The 17,308-nt window shown below is 51.1% G+C and overlaps 6 protein-coding genes across 6 annotated transcripts; 5 read left to right on the top strand and 1 right to left on the bottom strand.

Moving 5' to 3' along the window:
* Window positions 1-930: 930 nt before the first annotated feature.
* Window positions 931-1,738, top strand: CPAR01_03735 (uncharacterized protein; the record flags this gene model as incomplete). Its single annotated transcript, XM_060488021.1, has 3 exons — window positions 931-1,143; window positions 1,357-1,420; window positions 1,527-1,738. Coding segments are annotated over 3 exons (489 nt in total), but the record flags the coding sequence as incomplete, so codon positions are not given.
* A 1,685-nt stretch (window positions 1,739-3,423) lies between these two features.
* CPAR01_03734 (uncharacterized protein) lies at window positions 3,424-4,992 on the top strand (the record flags this gene model as incomplete). The annotated part of the gene is made up of 2 exons (XM_060488020.1): window positions 3,424-3,528; window positions 4,975-4,992. The coding sequence occupies 2 exons, from the start codon at window positions 3,424-3,426 to the stop codon at window positions 4,990-4,992; spliced, it is 123 nt and encodes a 40-aa protein (XP_060352226.1).
* A 17-nt stretch (window positions 4,993-5,009) lies between these two features.
* On the top strand, window positions 5,010-5,936 carry CPAR01_03733 (uncharacterized protein; the record flags this gene model as incomplete). Its single annotated transcript, XM_060488019.1, has 1 exon — window positions 5,010-5,936. The coding sequence occupies one exon, from the start codon at window positions 5,010-5,012 to the stop codon at window positions 5,934-5,936; it is 927 nt and encodes a 308-aa protein (XP_060352225.1).
* Window positions 5,937-5,986: 50 nt separating this feature from the next.
* On the top strand, window positions 5,987-6,184 carry CPAR01_03732 (uncharacterized protein; the record flags this gene model as incomplete). Its single annotated transcript, XM_060488018.1, has 1 exon — window positions 5,987-6,184. The coding sequence occupies one exon, from the start codon at window positions 5,987-5,989 to the stop codon at window positions 6,182-6,184; it is 198 nt and encodes a 65-aa protein (XP_060352224.1).
* A 1,531-nt stretch (window positions 6,185-7,715) lies between these two features.
* CPAR01_03731 (uncharacterized protein) lies at window positions 7,716-8,131 on the top strand (the record flags this gene model as incomplete). The annotated part of the gene is made up of 3 exons (XM_060488017.1): window positions 7,716-7,723; window positions 7,788-7,940; window positions 8,005-8,131. 3 exons carry the CDS (start codon window positions 7,716-7,718, stop codon window positions 8,129-8,131), a joined length of 288 nt encoding a protein of 95 aa, XP_060352223.1.
* A 6,605-nt stretch (window positions 8,132-14,736) lies between these two features.
* On the bottom strand, window positions 14,737-16,983 carry CPAR01_03730 (uncharacterized protein; the record flags this gene model as incomplete). Its single annotated transcript, XM_060488016.1, has 1 exon — window positions 14,737-16,983. The coding sequence occupies one exon, from the start codon at window positions 16,981-16,983 to the stop codon at window positions 14,737-14,739; it is 2,247 nt and encodes a 748-aa protein (XP_060352222.1).
* Window positions 16,984-17,308: the final 325 nt, after the last annotated feature.

Genomic DNA, 17,308 nt, shown 5'->3' with positions numbered 1-17,308 from the left:
GGTAAGGTAGGCAAGGTTGGTGGCAGCAAGTGGTAGGTTAGTGGAGGCCGAAAGGTGGTGGTTGTGGTGGACTGGTGGTGGCCGCAGGAAGTTGGGGAGCAAGGTAGGAGCCCAAATCTTGTTGGATTTTGGAGCCCGAGCCCTGGACGTGGACAGTGGACTCTCTCCTCAGCAGACTGGTGGATTGGATCGACCGGACTGGACCCGACAAGCCAGTTAATACGTAGCAGCAGCGACAGCGGTAGTATCAGTAGCGGCGGCAGCAACAAGCACCAACGCAGCACTGTGACTGGGGAGGGGTCGCTCGCGGTGGGTGCCGTCTGTCCCTGCTCTCTTTTTCTCTCTCTTTCTCTCGCTCACCCTCTTCTCTTCGTCTGTCTCTCTGCCTTGGCTTGGCCGGGGCTAAGGTAGGCTGGGCTGATCCGGCAACTGGCAACTGACAGGTTGGCACACGGTCGCGCGTTGCGGATGCGAATCGGTGCGGGCAGCTTAGGTATGTGTATGTACGAGTACAGGACGATTGCGCGCACACAGGCCGTATGACCTCCTGTCTGACCCTCGGGCTTGTTTGGCTTGCTTTTCTCTTTCTTTCCTTCGTCTCGTCTCGTCTCGTCTTGTCGTCTTCTTCGTCTTCTTGGATGGGCAAAAGGTGTGGAGAAATGACAGACACTGACTGGACTGGCGGGTCTAGCTTGGGACCTGGGCTTGTGTTAGATGCTTGGGTTAGGGAGAAGGATGATACCGGGATAAAGGCGAAGCGGAGCGGAGGCGCACAGCCGACTGTTGGCTAGCCCGCCCTTCTCCTGAGAGGCTGTCAACCCTCGTTACCTCCACGCGCCAACCCGAGCCACCCAGCTCTGTATCCGCCGTAACTTGGGTTGGCCGGGATGGGACGGGGAAGGGGACTGAGTGGCAGCGAGAGTGGGAGTGGGAGTGGGAGGGGGTCGACAAGGGGACAGGGGTGTAGGGACGGGTTGGAGACGAGCGAGCGAGCGAGCCACAGCAAGCAGTTCCAATTCCACCGGCTGGTTGGGGTTTGTTGGTAACAGCGTCGACGGCGGCAGCGGCAGCGGCAACAGCACCAGCGGCGCAAAGCAGCAGACAGAAGCAGGCGAGGGTTGCGGTGCTATGCGGTGCGATACGGTACGTACTCTCGAGGGAGCGTAGTACCTAGCGTACGCATGTAGTAAGGTGAGGTGAGGTAAGGCAAGGCAAGGCAGGACAGGGCAGGGTACCTGGATTATTGGTGCTGGCGTCACTTCGGAGAACGTACCTTTGTTGGTGTGTGGTGCGAGGTTGATAGACCACGCAGTAGTGTATTCGTACGCTATCGCAATACCGTAGCGTACGCAGTAGTGGTTCGACCTCGATGAATCGTTTAGTCGTGGTTGGTTCCTTGCGCGTGGTAAGGTAGGCCCAGGTAAGGATATGGGGATATTGAGGCAAGCCGCAATCCGCAATGCGCAAGACGAGGATCGGAATATGGCGTGGATGATGGATTGGCGATTGTCACGGTATGCCGGTAGCGTTGTCGTCCCTCCGAAATGCGGACAAGGGCAAGCTCTGGTCGGCTCGGTTCGTCGTGAGACGTCGGTCGGAGTTGGAGAATGCTGATTCAAGCGAATCAAATGACAGCGACTGGACAAACCTCCAAGTTAGCTCCAAGTCAGTATCACGAGCTATCCCAGTATTGAGATATGAAGATGCCTTTCTCTCGCCCCTTTCCCTGTTCCAATGATGCCTCGACTTCCAGTAAGGAAATTCCAGTATCCGACGATAGGATATGGATAGACCACACGGGACTCTGTACTCCGTACACAATTAGTGTACGCAGTAGTGACCAGTAACCACAGATTGGCGAAGGGATAGGCTGGGCCGATTGAGGAGAAGGCGCTGACGAAAGTGGATTGAGCTGTATGGACGACTGGAGGGGGGAAGGCGAGGCAGCAGGGCAATCAACGGGGTAGGAGGGGCAATGATCAAGGATGAAGCCGGCGACGGAAGACCAGCAAGACGCTGTCTAGTATGCGCTCGGTCCAGCACACGAGGGTGATGTGGAGGGATTGCAAAGGTGAGATGGATGCGTAAACATACCGTTAGTGTTTCTGTCTAAAGACGTGGTGAGGGGGAAAAGGAATGAATCAGCGGGCAAAAAGATTTCAATTCTTAACCCGAGGAGCGGCGGCGGAACAGTGGGCAATGTACAGCCTTGGCCGGTTTGGGATGTCGTTTGAAGGAACCACGTACAAATAGGATTTGAGGTGAGAAGGTGAGTAAGGTGAGGTAAGGTAGGTACGAATGTCAGAAACGATTTGAACGGATAGGTATGCAGCGGGGGACCAAAAAAAAAAAAAAGCGCGCGCACGAAAGCGATGGATGGAATGCGGCGACGTATCCGCACCTGATATAACAAACAAAGGTAACTTGGGTAGCCAGCCAGCAAAGTTGCAACTGCCTCGTTCAAAATAACAACAATAACAACAACCACAACAATTACCTGGGAGGGTGAAGCGAGATAGATTCATCAGGCATTGTTTGGGCAACTCTACTGGCTGTGTGAATGCAGCATGCCTTTCTTCTTCTCGTGATTCTCTGATCATGATGCCAGAGATGAATATCAATGCAATTGTCAGTTGCTTTACCTACGCAGTATGTGTCTGGTGATGTGGTGCCTTCCTTTTTCCACCTACCCCCTCCCCCTTCATGATGGACAAATTTTCTGATTCGCCGAGTTCAATCGCGGCAGGTAGCGAGTAGTTCCTGGTTGCATCCCATTTGGAAAGAAGGAATAGGTTGCTTGTGAATAACACCTCAGGATGCAGGCGAAATGCAGACAGGCTGCAATGGCAGCCCCCAGTATTGAGTACGTACTCCGTACAGGTATCTGGTATGCCTCCTCCGTACCCCAACCTTAATCATGAAAAATGGAAGGAACCAGCATTCCACTGTTCAGCAGCTACGGACAAGGAAGCACGGAAGGTACCTACTTTACCTGACCTATCGTTCCTGCGGTTTTGTATCACGCACACCGTTTCTGGCAAGTTGCTCCAAGCACGCACTTCACCCCAATAAGAAGGTACACAGTACCCGACATCACGTCACAGATTGATAACAAGACGTATGCGTTGAATTTTTGGCCAGCTTGAAACCATGACGGCAAATCGTAAACCACAAACCACAAACCATCAACCGGACGGCCGCCGACAAGCCATGTGGCTGATGTACCCGATGACGCTGGAGCAGAAACAATTCCATGAGGCAAGGTACTAGGTAATTACCAAGCATCTGCTCCAGCCACAACAAGCGTCTCCAAGCTGCCGACGCTCCATGTACGCAGATCCTACCTACCACTAGGTTCTTGAATCAAGAGCGAGGCTGCGAGCCCGCCTTCAATCTGGACGTTGTTATGGAACACAGACGGCTATGGAGATGGAGCCCCAGCCGCGCCGGCCCTGGGCGAGCAAACCCCGCGACACAGAATACGGCGAGGCTCAGCAGCGGATGGGTGCATTTACCCTTTTCGCACCCGTATGTTGTGGACGAGGGATGACGGGGACAAGGACGAGGACGAGGACTCGGCGGATACAGGGACTCATGCCAACAGCCAACCGCCCACTGCCGCCCTACCCTCCATTCGCCGCGGTCAGATTCCTACCTAACTTACGGATACCATGTCAATGGAGAGAAGCTCTCGAGAGTCAAGCTAGGGGTACGGCCCACGGGGTTCCCTGCGCTGTGTAAGGTGACGTTTGCCTGGTCAGGACTACAACGACACCACGCCGGCTTGGGCTCCGATTGCAGCTGCGGGTTGCGAGCTGCATGTTTCCTCCTTCCAACATTAGCGCGGCTGTCCTCAAGAACGAACCGGCTGGTCTTCCATTGGGTCCAATAGACATCCCGCGCTGACGCAGTAGCCCATCTTCCCGCTCAGTCCCGCCCACCCACACATGCTACACTCGCGGGCCAGACACGCCAGAGAGCAGCTTTTTTCTTTAGTTTTTTAAATGCCGTAGGTATCTTCGATGATCGTTCACCACTTCTTTACTAACGGAAACTGTGACATACCCACAGTTGTTTGTCCTTCGCCCTGAATTTACTCGTCTTGTTCTATCTTATCCAGTGCTATCTTCGAAAGTCAACGCGGAATTATTGTGGCACATAGAAACAAAGTTGGTCTCACCCCAGTTGACCGAGGCAGACATATGCCACCGTTCGTTCTTTTCCTCGCGAATGAGGTGGGTACACCGTCGTGGCGGAGGCTATCCCGTCCGAACGGTCGACACCGATACGAATATACCTGGTCCAATTTTGGTCAGCTTTCCAAGGGCAGACTTTGCATCTGCATCTGCGTCTCTTCCATTTCTTCCGATACATGTTCGCCAAGGGGGGGTTTCTTGCCCTCTCGCATTTCATTCGATACACCGTACAAGCTGGACACTGAGCACGATGCTTTTATTTCGTGACTCCAAGTGGTATACTAGGTCATCCAGGCGTTTACCTTCTCGTTGCCTTCGCCGAGCGGCTTCACTCCCCGGTAGAGTCCATGCGACCACTAACTGGGAAGTTGAGCAATAATCGTCGTGCCTGCCTAGTATTTGCGGACAGCCAGACATACCTGGCAGCTGCAGCTACGAGCGCACACTATCGCAAAAATCCAGCTCAAGCTTAACCGTCTGGACCATAGCTTGCTTGCCCCGGTCTGGTATCTGTCTGCGACCCGCCCTAGTCAAGGTCAATCGACTAGTGGTCAGTAGACGACGAGGGAACTGGAGCTGTCCCGGGCCTGGACACGGAGCTGGACCTCGAATTAGGATAACAGGGCAAACATGCCATTGACAACGATTGGAAGAGTCAAGAGATCAACCCTTTCCTAGACCGAGATCCAGGCCAGTCTGGTCCCTCCAAACCACCATCTCTTCACCACAAATCGCTTCATGAATTGCCTGATGATGTGATCTAAACTACTGACCCTAGTTCTCTACCGATACTTAGGGTAGCTACCCCAGTTTATGTGCCTGGTCCCGTCAGCTCGTTGGCCGCCAAGCTATCGACCTAGGTTTAGTAGTTCATGCCGACGGTATATCAGACGTCGCGTTATCAAGCATCATCAACAGAGAAGTCTCAGTCACCGCAAGATGTATCTAAGTCACAAGCATCTGAGGCAACCGAAGCCGTTGGCGTACGAACTTCCGCAGTACAGGCGACAAATTGGAGACGTACAAGTGTACTTCCGTTCATGCACGTGCCGGAGAAGAGAGAAGGAAAACCGTGCCTGCGACCAGTCCTGCCACCTCTATCCGTACCTCTGCCTGACGATGCTGACCATTCGCTCGCAGCAGCAGTCTCGCACCGCTCATGCCACTGCTGAAAACCTAGCCCTTGGCCCGATTTCTACTGGGCAATTCAGATGTGGCTCCCAAAAAGTTGCCCACCGATGCCCACAATGGACACTAGTAATGCATGCACCTCACAGACCAACCGCCCGCTCTCACTCTCATCACCAAGTCGGATCCCTCGCCCAGCAAGGTGCTGACCGAACCTGTAGATGCCGTGATGCCTGCCAGAACGGCTGGGGTCGGGAGGTCCACGTTTACACAGTTCGTGCCTTGCGCTTGTCTGCCACTCTCTGCAGAGTGCAGACTCTCGATCTCCTTGTGCCTGAGGCATCACCTAGGTACAGAAGAATCCAGACATGGGATGACGATTGGGAGCCGCTAAGGCAGTACCGGAACGACACCCCACTCGGCGCCGGCCGCTTCGCCCAATCGGAGGTATCCAGGCGGTACCCACCAAGGACTAACGCCCACATTCTCCAACCACCGCTCGGCCTTTCGACCCCTCCATCTCTTCTCCAAACCGCCGTTTTCACCTTGCCCGAGCCACCCCCGAACCTCTCTCGGTGGTGGTTGGTTGTCGGGTTTCTATTGATTCAGTAAAGAGAATCGGGACAGAGGGGACGCGAAAGGAAAGGGAAAAAACTTTCATCATGCTTGCTCTCCCTTGCAACAGTTGCATATGCTCATCCGGCCCATTCTCGCGACCTGGCGACCGCGGCCCGCCCTGCAAACAGGGTCGGCCTTGGTGCTCGCCAAATAGCTTCCGCAGCACATCAACATCACGAGACGAGACGCCCGGACCAGTTGCTTCGACGTCATTAAGCTATTGTGACTGTGGCTGCGTTTGACCGCCCAATATACGCGGTTGACAGTCTGTGCAAGTAAGAAGAGTTCATTCATCTTATTTCCATGACGGCTTCGAAGACTGTTTGTAGCACAAACTTCGGTTTCGGCCGTACGTACATGGAACGACCTACCTGCTACGGACATAGAGTAGCATACACAATGCAAGCATTCATGTCTCAACCCGTCTCTCTGCCGAGCCGCTGTCTCACCAGCCTCGTGCCAGATCCAGTCTTCCGGGGCGGACTCCGCAAGAGGCTCGCTCGCATGAGATTCTCGCGCTTCTTGCTTTCCGAAACAAAGTATCGAGCCTGATGCCGCACCATGTTAGTTCCCGGCTGCGGCAGCACGGCCCCGTTCAACATGCATTGGCCCAGCTTTTATCCGGGGCTCATTCGGTCTTTGCAATCCCGTCTTCGGCAGTCTTTGCCGTTCCGGTAGGCAAGAGTATGAAGACTCCGTTCTTATGATCTGCTTCTCTAGTGGGACGTCCTCTAAGCCTGGTCTTCGAGTTAGCCGTTCTAACCAACGGTCAACATTTGAGAGGACCAATGATCTAAGTACCTTATTATCGAAGAAAGTTAATTCTTTCTGAGTTATAAATATAAAAATATAGTTTTAATAAAATAATATAATACTTACTTAGTACTTAAATTAAAATATTTTTTAAGCTTATTATAAAAAAAATAACTATATTACTAACTATTTATTATCGAGGTTTATAACGCCGTAATTTTAATTATAATAGCTTTGCTTATAATAAGTAAAAAGTCTAATTATAAATCTTTTAAAAGCCTTTTTTTTAGAGCTATAAAAGCTTTTAAATTAAGTTAAAATACTTATTAAAATATTAATAACTAAACTAACCTTATAATAATAGCTTTAATAAATAAACTAAGAAATAATATTAAAATCCTCGCTAACGTTAAGTACGATTTATAAAAAATAATAACGTAGTTATAATATATTAATAATATATTTTATATTAAAAAGATTATTATTAATATTAATAAAACGAATAGGGCCGTATTAATATAATATTTTAGCTTTTTTTTTATAATTCGAAGATTATAATTTTAAATAGTATTAGAAGTTTATTAAAAAGCTTTTTTAAATATTTTAATATATTTATTATTATTTTTATAATAATAAGATTCTTAATACTTATATACGAGCGTAAGCTACTTATTTTTAAATAGTAATATTAGTTTATTAATAAGTTATCGAAATTACGATTTTAGCGATTTTTTAATAAGGGAGAGGGTAGAATAGAAGAAAGGATAAATAAGAAAAGGGTTAAGGTTAAATAGTACGGAATTCGAGGGTAGGGTAGCGTCTATATATACTGCGGTAATCCTCTAGTAATACAAAACAATAGAGTTAAACAGTGAGGACCAATGATCAGGGCCGAATCAGGCCAGCATCCGGCCGACAAACTGATTGCTTTTTTCACGTCCCCTGTGTCAAGTTGCTTTTCCCTCGGCCTTCGTCACAATTGAGGATGGGTTCGCTGTCACTCCAAGGGCTGAAGCACTCATGTCCAGGTCAGTGTTTGAGCATTCAACGACCATAAGCCGGAGGAGGTTCAAGTCGAGTTGATACAGCCAGAACTCACGAAATTGAATTCTTGGCCAACAATTTCATTATTTACCATTTTTCTACCGCTGCCATTCTACTTGAACGGAACGACGTCTCGAGACGCTCCACCTCTGAAGCCAACATATTATCGAAGAAATTGAGAACTACAATTTCCAAAATCAGGTCTTGTCACCAATTGTCTTATTCTCGCCGTGTCTTTAATTCGGTGAGGCTAAATAAAGAACAGTAACCTCCTAAATTCCCAAATGACACAAAAAATAGGCTGTCTACAGCTTTGTCTATGCCGTCACACTGTATGGATGGAAGCAACGAGACGCCTCGATTCCCGCTGTCTGTCCCCCACGCCCGGATAGAAAGCAAACACGACGTGGAAATTGAAGCCATCCAATCGGACGACTCCCCGCCCTTTCGTGTGTCCTCGGCATTCACTTGTCGTGATCCAAATATATCTCCATTGCCAGACGTCGGCAGGAGACGGTCAACCCAATCACACTAGGCCTCGGGAAACAGATGTTTGAGAAACTGACAAACTCTATGGACAAGCCGACATGGTCGCCGTCCTTATGATCCATATGCACAGCAGTGTGACGTGTCTACGCTGAAGTTCACGAGGGTGGGGGTCTGGAGGCATTAGGAGACGAAAGTCTGGGACGGCCTCCCAGCCCAGTTCAATGCCCATCGCTCAGCTAGCGGAGGCTACAAGATCGTTTGGTTTCAGAACCTTTTCCAAAGTGTGAGTCTATCGCGGCTCACGGCACAGCTTAGACTGAGTGTCCCAAAGAAGTACGGGGCTGCGTCTATCAGAAGTGCTGCAACTCTGCCCTGCCTGCCTGCCTCGGTGCGTTGACTCCGTCAGTCATCACACGAGGCGCGGAGGGAATCGCAGCCACGAGCTTAGGGTCGCTATCTTGAAACACGCGCGGCGAAATGGCACTCCCCTAGACCCAAAAGCCATCACCCGGTAACGAGTCTTATTCTCCCCGGCCCAGGGGGTGCTTGGAGCTGACGTTGAAGCCGGTGCTACATATCACCGGACGGCCTTGGGATGATTAACTCGTGCCGGAAGCAGAGGCCTCGAAACACCAGAAAGCGCGCTAGAAGACTTCCAAGACCATTTGGCGGCATAACAACAGAGTTACACATCTAATCTGTCTTACTTTCGCATCCAGATTATCACAATCTCGTCTTCCCAACTTTGTCAACACTGTGTGCGTTGCCGGCTGATATTTCGAACAACGTAATAATTTGACATCCTCCAATTTCCTTTCGGTTCAAAGGGGGGATCAAGAGGACCCTTTCCCCCTTCTCAAGCCCAACATTTCAATACGAAACACGATATCAAGATTGAGCGTTACCAGCTGCCAAAACATAATGGAGCCCAACCCCTTGACCTAGCATAAGCATAGCTCGGCTGTGCCCGTGTACAACGGCCCGCGGAGGAGGGGGGGCACATGGAGATGGAAGGACGGGATAGAAAAAGAAACGAGACAAGAATAAGAAAAACAAACCGCCTTACAGCCGCGAACGCACGACTAATCAACCCGCCCAATGGATTGCAAAAACAAACAGGCACAATGACATGAATGATAGCATGCCGTACTGCGCAACTTTTTTTCCGGGAGATGATCAAGGATCCGTTTAGCCACGTTCTTCCCATGTTTCCAATATACTTTTGTTTTTCTTTGGCCCTGCCAAGGCCCTCAACTGCCGAGATTTAATGGGATGGGACCATTCAGATGTTTATTGTGGTAAAGTGCAAGAAAGCTACCCTGCCCACCCCTTCCGATCTCATTCCATCGAGAGAGAGGGATGAGTGTTACCACCTTGGTTTGGAGATCAGAGAGGAAGAGAGAGTTATACTGGAGATACGAGCTTGGAGGGTAGGAGAGGAGAGGAGGCTACAGACAGCTTTGCTGCACAGGCAGAATGGACATGGTAGCAATTGGCATCCCACCGCTTCCAACCCCCCACGTCACACTCGCGAGCGTCGTTCTGATCTTAGTGCTGTAACATCGAAGCTACGGGGAAGTGTTGCCTGGATTTGCATGTTACCAGTCGCGTAGACGCAATACAGCAGTTCAGCATTCTTGTTCACGAAGCTATAGAAGAAGAAGAGGGGCGTTATAATTTCCTATCCATCCAAGTGGCGTAGTCGGGGTTTGAGGAATCTCTCCACAGAGCTAATCTGATATACCTACAGAGAGTCGCATTATATTCTAGTAGTCTCAATTCTTGTCTCCATCCAACATCCGTATTATGCGTTCTGGTTTAGCGACAACTTCCCAGTGATGGAGACGTTTCCAGGCACCTTGAAGATGGTACGAGAAGATACCACCTCAGATGAACATCAGGATCACGAAATCAAGATACACGATTAAACCTGGGGGGGGCTCAAGTCAGGTAGTATGGGAATGAGCTTGAACTTTGGGAGGCTGGAAAAGCTGGAAAATTGATCGTTCCCATCGCGCCGGCGCTCAAGATCCGATTCGGTCTTCTTCTCCGTGTAGAGTCGCCTTCCGAGCACCAGGCAGCAGCACGGTGCCACCCCGCTTCCTCCTCCCCCCACCCCCCGCGGTGCACGGTGGTGTCGTCCCGGACGCCCGGGCTTCCGAGAAATAGAGAACCGTGGACGACGACATCTCGGGAAGAAGACCGTCTGCGTGTATGTGTGTTCCGCCGATGCGGCCCGATCTTACGTCGCGTACGGAGAGGTGTCACTCTGATCATTTAAGAGATTGCTACGTACGTTGCCATGGATTGGCGGCTGGTTGCCCGACCAGTCTTATGGACTAGATGGTACTGGAAGATATGGGAGATGAGGTAAGAGTCGAATGATGCCGTGTAAAGGAGAGGTTGAAATTAGAATCTGAGGAAATGTTACTCGGCAGGGGGAGGCTGGGCCGTACTTGTTTCTTTTTCAACTGGACAGTCGGCTATAATGGATGCTCAGCTTAAGCAATTTTGCTCATGTTGTACGGCGAGTTCCCGATTTGACGTTGTCAGATTTACGTCCGTAATGCAGGCCCGGACAGCGGGCTCGATGACATCTGCCTCACACCCAATTCGTCTTTTCTTTGCTCTGGTCTCCACACGAGCTATCTCTCTGCACCCTCCACGGTTCTTCTCGGGCGTAAGGCTGATAGCTTGTCACTCGAACTTCGGACACACCGTGTCGTTGGGCAGCTCCTTTTTCCTTGATGTACTGCGGGATATGACATGCAGCTCTGCAGATCTGCCGCTGTCTATCCCTGGTCTCACCATTCGACGTAGACGTTTTACGGGATTTTCGCATCTGCCTACAGGTAGGTGAGACATTTGGGGCTAAGTTCACCAAGGAAGAATTATACGAGAAGAAAGGGGGTTCCTGCAGGAAGGTTGCAGGAGACAGATGGTTCTTATTTTCTTGCGGCTGAGAGTGGAGAGGGCCTTGGAGGGGGTGGCATGGAAGGGTATGGGACTTTAGAGCCAAGCTTTCTAGGTGGGTGACAGACAAGGCTTTGTTACTACTAAGTGTGTGTGGGAAGCCAATTTTGGTGGTGTGGTGATGTGTTTAGAGTGCTTGGCGCACACTTTTGCTGGCATGGTCAGGAAGCAGTGATGGACTTCATGTAAAGTTGTTCTTGCCTGATACGTTAACCATCTGCTCGCTCGTGACTCTGTCGAAGACGGATAAGTAGGCAACAAGATATTTCCTCTTAGTTGCCCTTATCTTCGTGAGATGGTATTTGGTAGATGATTCTGTCGGTTTTCGTATCTTTGCCTGACTTTTTCTATGCCATGTTTGAGTCGACACGGATCCTTGTGTATATTCGAAATAAATCTCGTAGTGCCTCATAAGGCGACTCTGTGGTGACTATGCAAACTTGACCAAGAGTGCCTCTTGCCGCCATATAGTCTCACTCATGTGTCTACTCCGTGCCTTGTACTTCTCAGACATTGGCATTTCCGGCATACCTATTTAAGCAATGTCAGTCTGTTCCATCTTACAAGCGTCTCTTTGGCAGGATGTGAGATTTTTGGATCTGCAGAGAGACCAGCATAATGGTCCTTTATTTCTCTGAACCTAGTTCCAACCAGTTCTAAAATGTAAGAGATGATAAACATGTGGTTGTCACTTCCAGATCAAGAAATCCTAACCACCAGTGTTCACCACTCATCTCTGAATGAGTATTCATCTCGACTACACTAGAGAATACGAGGGGAAGTCGCGAGTGACGTAGGATCGTGTACGGAAACAGATATGGCTAGACTTATTTGAAATATGCTGTGGTGGCTGGCACTGCAAAGGCGATTCTCACGGGTGAGTACAGGTCGGACCACCTCGTGATGAACTCGAACTGGTTCGAAGAACCCACTGGATTAAGATGGGTATGTCGTATATATAGCGTAATGTACAACGTTCAGGAAGAGCCATAGCGGCGGGCTCACATGAACCTCCCAGACTCTCACAAATAGAGATGTTCTAAGTTATCTGCAACAGTATGATGGCTATGTCGCAGCTACTTACATATAGGATCATTTCCTCTACTCCTTTGTGGCTTCATGTTGGATGATGCCAGGCGACGGACGCAGAGGCCGCACGTTTCAGCGCCCCACGACTTATTTCTAGCTAGCTTGGTAAGAATACGGCTGCTCTATCAAGTTATCTAGCCTTGATAGCACGGAAAGCTAACTGTGCTTTGAACATACCACGCGATTCGACCTCACGGCCATCTCATCCCTGACGTCGAGGGTGCATAGGGACGAGGAACACCAAAGAGCCATGTTTCCTTACGGGAAAAAGATGCACGAAATCAAGTCAATTCGAAGCACCGCGGCTTCACGTGATGACGGGAAGTCGGAGGGTGAGCATCATCATGTTATCCGAAGTTATTAGTATGCGGTTTCGACTAACATGTATTCCCATGAGCTAAGAGGTCATAATTCTTTTGCTGAGTATCTATCATTCCCGAGCTAAATTTCTGGAGGAAATTTTCCTCTTTCCAATCACTCAAAGGAATCGTGAACTGTAGAGTATGAGGTTCAGCATGCTGAACCATCGATCTCCCTCCGTCGTCAATGTCCCCCATCATCTAGGTTTGCTCTTCCGACATCCTGGTCGAAGAACTTTCGTCCTGCACGCGAGCATGACCTTTCCATGAGAACGGGAACAAATTTACTGAATATTGTTGTCCAAATTATTCAAGTATCTTAGGACAGGAATGCCATGTACTGGCGGAGAAAACTGCAGTTTGCGCGTACATCGTGGGCGATGGTGGGACCGCTAAGGTACTTATTTGAGTTTTTTCGGACAATAGACATCCACATCCGATATGGTGTAGTGGCCAACATGATGCCCTCTCATCCCTGTGGGAGGTTAGGCATAGCCCCGAGTTCGATTCTCGGTTTCGGAATCTTTTACTTTTGGCGCTCATTCCTCTGTACATGATGATTTCAGATTATTAAATTAGCATTCAAACGGGTGCACGAAGTGCATTCCCGCCTCATGAACTTCCTTTTCTGCGTCTGACCGACTGCGTATCATGAACAAGGCCGGCCATCATCATATCAAAAAGACAGACAGGCGTGTCGTAGGCGTGCAAACATGTCTATGAACTAACATTGCGATGCACAGTCAGTCATTAGTACAGTTGCTTTCTATTGAAGCCAGATATTTGATATCAAGACTTCGGGATGCCTTTCCACAGCCTGCACGTGTATACTTATTCCAGGTCAACGTCAAGAACCTCCCTCACCTGGTGTTCGGATGGGCTTGTATTTACCAGGGAAACAGATCGGCAGACGGGATCTCGCAATGTGCGTTGTCCCCATCGTAGAAACTTCGCCATCTCACATCACAAAGATAGATGGAGGGCACAGAAATACAACACACACACACAAGCATCCATTCGTCCATCTTTCGTGCACAGTTTCCAATTTCCGCCTAACTACGTCCTCAAGAAGCTAATAACCACCATCTCCACCTCATCCCGCGACAATAACACTATCGATCGGATCTCCAGACGCCAACCATCCATCCCATGGCAGGATCTCCAAATCGTTCGTCATCCCATGAGCTCGCAGACCACCTCAGCAGTCCCATCTTTCCCGAAAAACAAGAGACGGCACCGTCATGCGGACTTCACGTATCCATAAAAAAACATACAAGACAGATACACACAGCACCGCCGCCGCGAGGCACCAGGCCCGAGAGATTAGACAATAGCCAGAAAAGGCGTACTTGTAGTTCGCCTTACATCCACACTCAGACTCACATCCTCATCTGCCCACACCACCCCCAATACGCAACACATAACACGTACACACACACACACACGAGAGATAGAGAGGGAGAAAAGTTGAATATGTGCAATAAAAAAACTGAACATTACCAATTCAAAGAGTTATGGTAGAAGAAAGGGTGTTGGGTTCCAGAACGTGGAGTTTAACTCGTCCAACAGGTATGGTCAAAACTCCAACACGAAAAAGGGGGAGGGGAAGTGTAACGGTCGTCGCCCATTAAACAACAACAAGAACGTCTCCAACCAAGATTAACAAAAACGCCACCGCCTCTCGTTTCGTGTCCCTTTTTTCCCTTATAGTCATTTCAGTGTCATTTTAGGGGAGTTGGAACAAATAAACAAAAGCCCTGTTATCCATAAACATGGAAATAACCAAAGCAAAAAAGCCCGGAAAGACAGGACCCCGTAGACGCCAGTTCGTTACGTCAATGCTCTTCGTCTTCTTCCTCTGCTTCTTCTCTCCTTGCTTTCCCCTCATCATCTTCACTCCACTCAGACAGTTGCTGTCTTTCACTCTCCATCCGCCACTGTAATGCTTTGTTCCGTTCATCGTTTGGTTTCGTTCGTTTCGTGGGTAAATTTAGAAATTAAGAAAAGAAAATAGAAGAAAAGGTAGGTATGGTATTACCAACCAATTCCAAAAGGAGGCCGTTTGTTCATCAAGACGACTGGGTCTTCTAGTCCCCGCGTCCGCGATAGTTACCCATTTTCTCGATCGAGCTCATGATGCCGCTCCGGGGCCCGAACTCACTCATCGGCCTGGGTCTCGGAAGGCCCTTGGTGGCGGGACCAGCGCTACCGTTACGCTCGTGAAGGGAGCCACGCGCGGCAATGGATCCGGGCGCCTTAAGGCCCGAGCTGCGGCCGATGCTGCTGCGGAAGTTGTTCTCCGTGTGGCTTCTAACCGGGGGACCGGGTGTCCGCGAGGCAACGGGTGTCGGCGCGGGCTTGGGCGCCGGGGTTGGCGGCGGAGGCGCGGCGTTCTGGATCGCCATCATCTCTTCGGCGAGCTGAACCAGCTCACCCTTCTCGACGCGCTCCTGGGCGAGGAGGTCGCGAAGCTCCGAGTTGTCTCTCTTGACCGACATGACGACGGCCTCAAGCCTGTGGACGTCGGCGCTGAGCTCCTTGATGTGGGCCGAGTCGCGGACGGCTTGGGCCTTGAACTCCTCTTCGGCGGCGACCTGAGCGGGATCGACGCGAGTGATGGTGCTGTCTCGGCGGATCTTGTCGTTCTCCTCGGTGAGCTCCTCAATCTTGACCTCCAGCTCGCGCACCTTCTTCTCCCAGCGGGTCTCGTAGCTCTTCTTGAGCGCCGCAACCTTGGTCTCGTGCTTGCCCTTGTAGAGAGCGTGCAGCTCGCGGGCCACGCGCTCCACCGCAATCTCAACCTCCTTGGAGGTCGCGGCCGCACCGCCCCTGGGCGAGGAGGGCTTGTCGTCAGTGGACTTGCCGGCGCGGAAACTCGCCAGCTTACTCTCGGCCTCCTGAGCCATAGTCTCGGCGGCCTCGCGTCGTCCCTCACTCTCTGCAAGCTTGGATTCGAGCTCCTCGCGCTCCTGCTGCGTGTGGACAATTTCCTCCTTTACGCTCCGGAGGACCTTTTCCATCTCGCGACTGCTCTTCTCCCACATCTCCTTCTCTTCGGCGACCTGCTCTCGCATCGTCCGCTCTTCACGGGCCTGCTCCAAGCTCTCGCCGACTCGTTTTTCCGCATCGCCTACAGCCGTCTTCAGAGAGGTCACCTCCGCCTCCTTACCCAATAGCGATGCTTTGAGGCTGCTGATTTCGGACAGGAAATTCGACTTTAGACTTTCGAGTTCTCTGGGTGTAATGGTCGGGATGCTGCGGGGAGTAGGCAGGGCGGGAATGTCAAAGTCGAGGAGGTTCGACATTTGGCGGGCCGGAGTGGCATTAGGGTTTGCTCTGGAGGGTGAGGTGTTGCCTCGCCTGGACGGCGATTTGTGCGGGAATCGCTGGCTGGCCGTGAATTCCAATAGATTGGTAGTGTTGCCATCAGAGTCCTGTCCCGAATGCCGCCTTGGAGTCTCCTGCTGCTCGTGCACGGTCTCTGGCCTCCCTCGCGGGGTCATACCGCTGACGCTCGCGTACTTTGTGGGAGACTGACCCAGTTTCGCGAACATGGTCAGATTGGGAACGGCAGAGAAGGTGCTGAATGCACTCATCATCGACTCGTCGGGATTGGCGAGACTGCTCTGGTCCTCGTAGCCCGCGTGTCCCAAGTCGGGGTGGTCTCCGTCACCCTCGCCCGCGCTCATAGTGGTCGTGTCGCCGCCAATGGTCTCGTCATTCTCCAGCTCCGTATCATCGTCCTCGAATATCTGAATAGCGTGCTTCAAGCCCTCGTTGTCGCGCATGGCGTCTTCAAGACTGATTGTGCGTTCGCGAGGCGGAGGAGATACGGTCGGAGGAGAGATGGAGCGTGACGCGGGCTCGACTGACGGGTTGCTGACTCTGATAGGGAAGCGTTTGACGCCGTCAGGCGAGATTACTGTCTTGCGAAGCGGGCTCCGCGCTTGCTTTTCCGTTGTCTCGGAGCCGGCGAGTAGCTTGAGCGGTGAGGGTGCGGTGCCAGACATGACGCGTGAGTGGCGCTGCGGCTTGATTGCCGTCGCCGGCGCAGAGGGCGGCGGCGACGGCGAGGAATCCGAGGGAGAAGGTGGCATGTTCTCCTGGTCTCGGGCGTTGTCGTCTACGGAGTTCGAAGAGGTGATTGTGGTGTTGGTTGTGGTTGTGGTGGTGGAGGAGCTGTCGCTGCCGCTCTCATTACCGCCGCTCGTGGTTGTCTCAGTGCGGGAGTGGACCACTTCGCAGTGCTCAAAGAAACCGCGGCTTGTTGCCTCTTCAGTCAGGGTTGTTGCAGTGTTCAGTCTTGATTCGTTTGTCGGTGACAACGGCGTCATTGTGCGCGAACTCCAAAAAAGCTAGAAGAGGTTACGTTTGGTTTGCAAGTGTTGGAAGCGCGAAAACTAAGGTGAGGTAAATCGTCAATTGATTGATATTTCGATAGGATGTCTAGCAAAACCCCATTTTGGGCTCGCTTGTGAGATGAAGGGGGTGCGAAGGGGCCCAGGCTTGTTTGCTGTTGACAGAGCAACGACTACCGAGAGAATGCACAGACAAAGGGGGTTGGTGGGGCTCAGGGTCGCTACAGCAAATTCGCACACCGAGGCTCTTCACCGACGTCACCGATAGCGCGGAAGGTGAGGTTGGCCTCTATTCTCGAAT

The sequence above is a fragment of the Colletotrichum paranaense genome (genome assembly GCF_030867605.1).
Source record: "Colletotrichum paranaense strain IMI 384185 chromosome Unknown Scaffold_3.1, whole genome shotgun sequence".
Lineage (NCBI taxonomy): Eukaryota > Fungi > Ascomycota > Sordariomycetes > Glomerellales > Glomerellaceae > Colletotrichum > Colletotrichum paranaense.
Note: the sequence above shows the minus strand (reverse complement) of the source record. Positions and strands in the feature narration are given on the sequence as shown.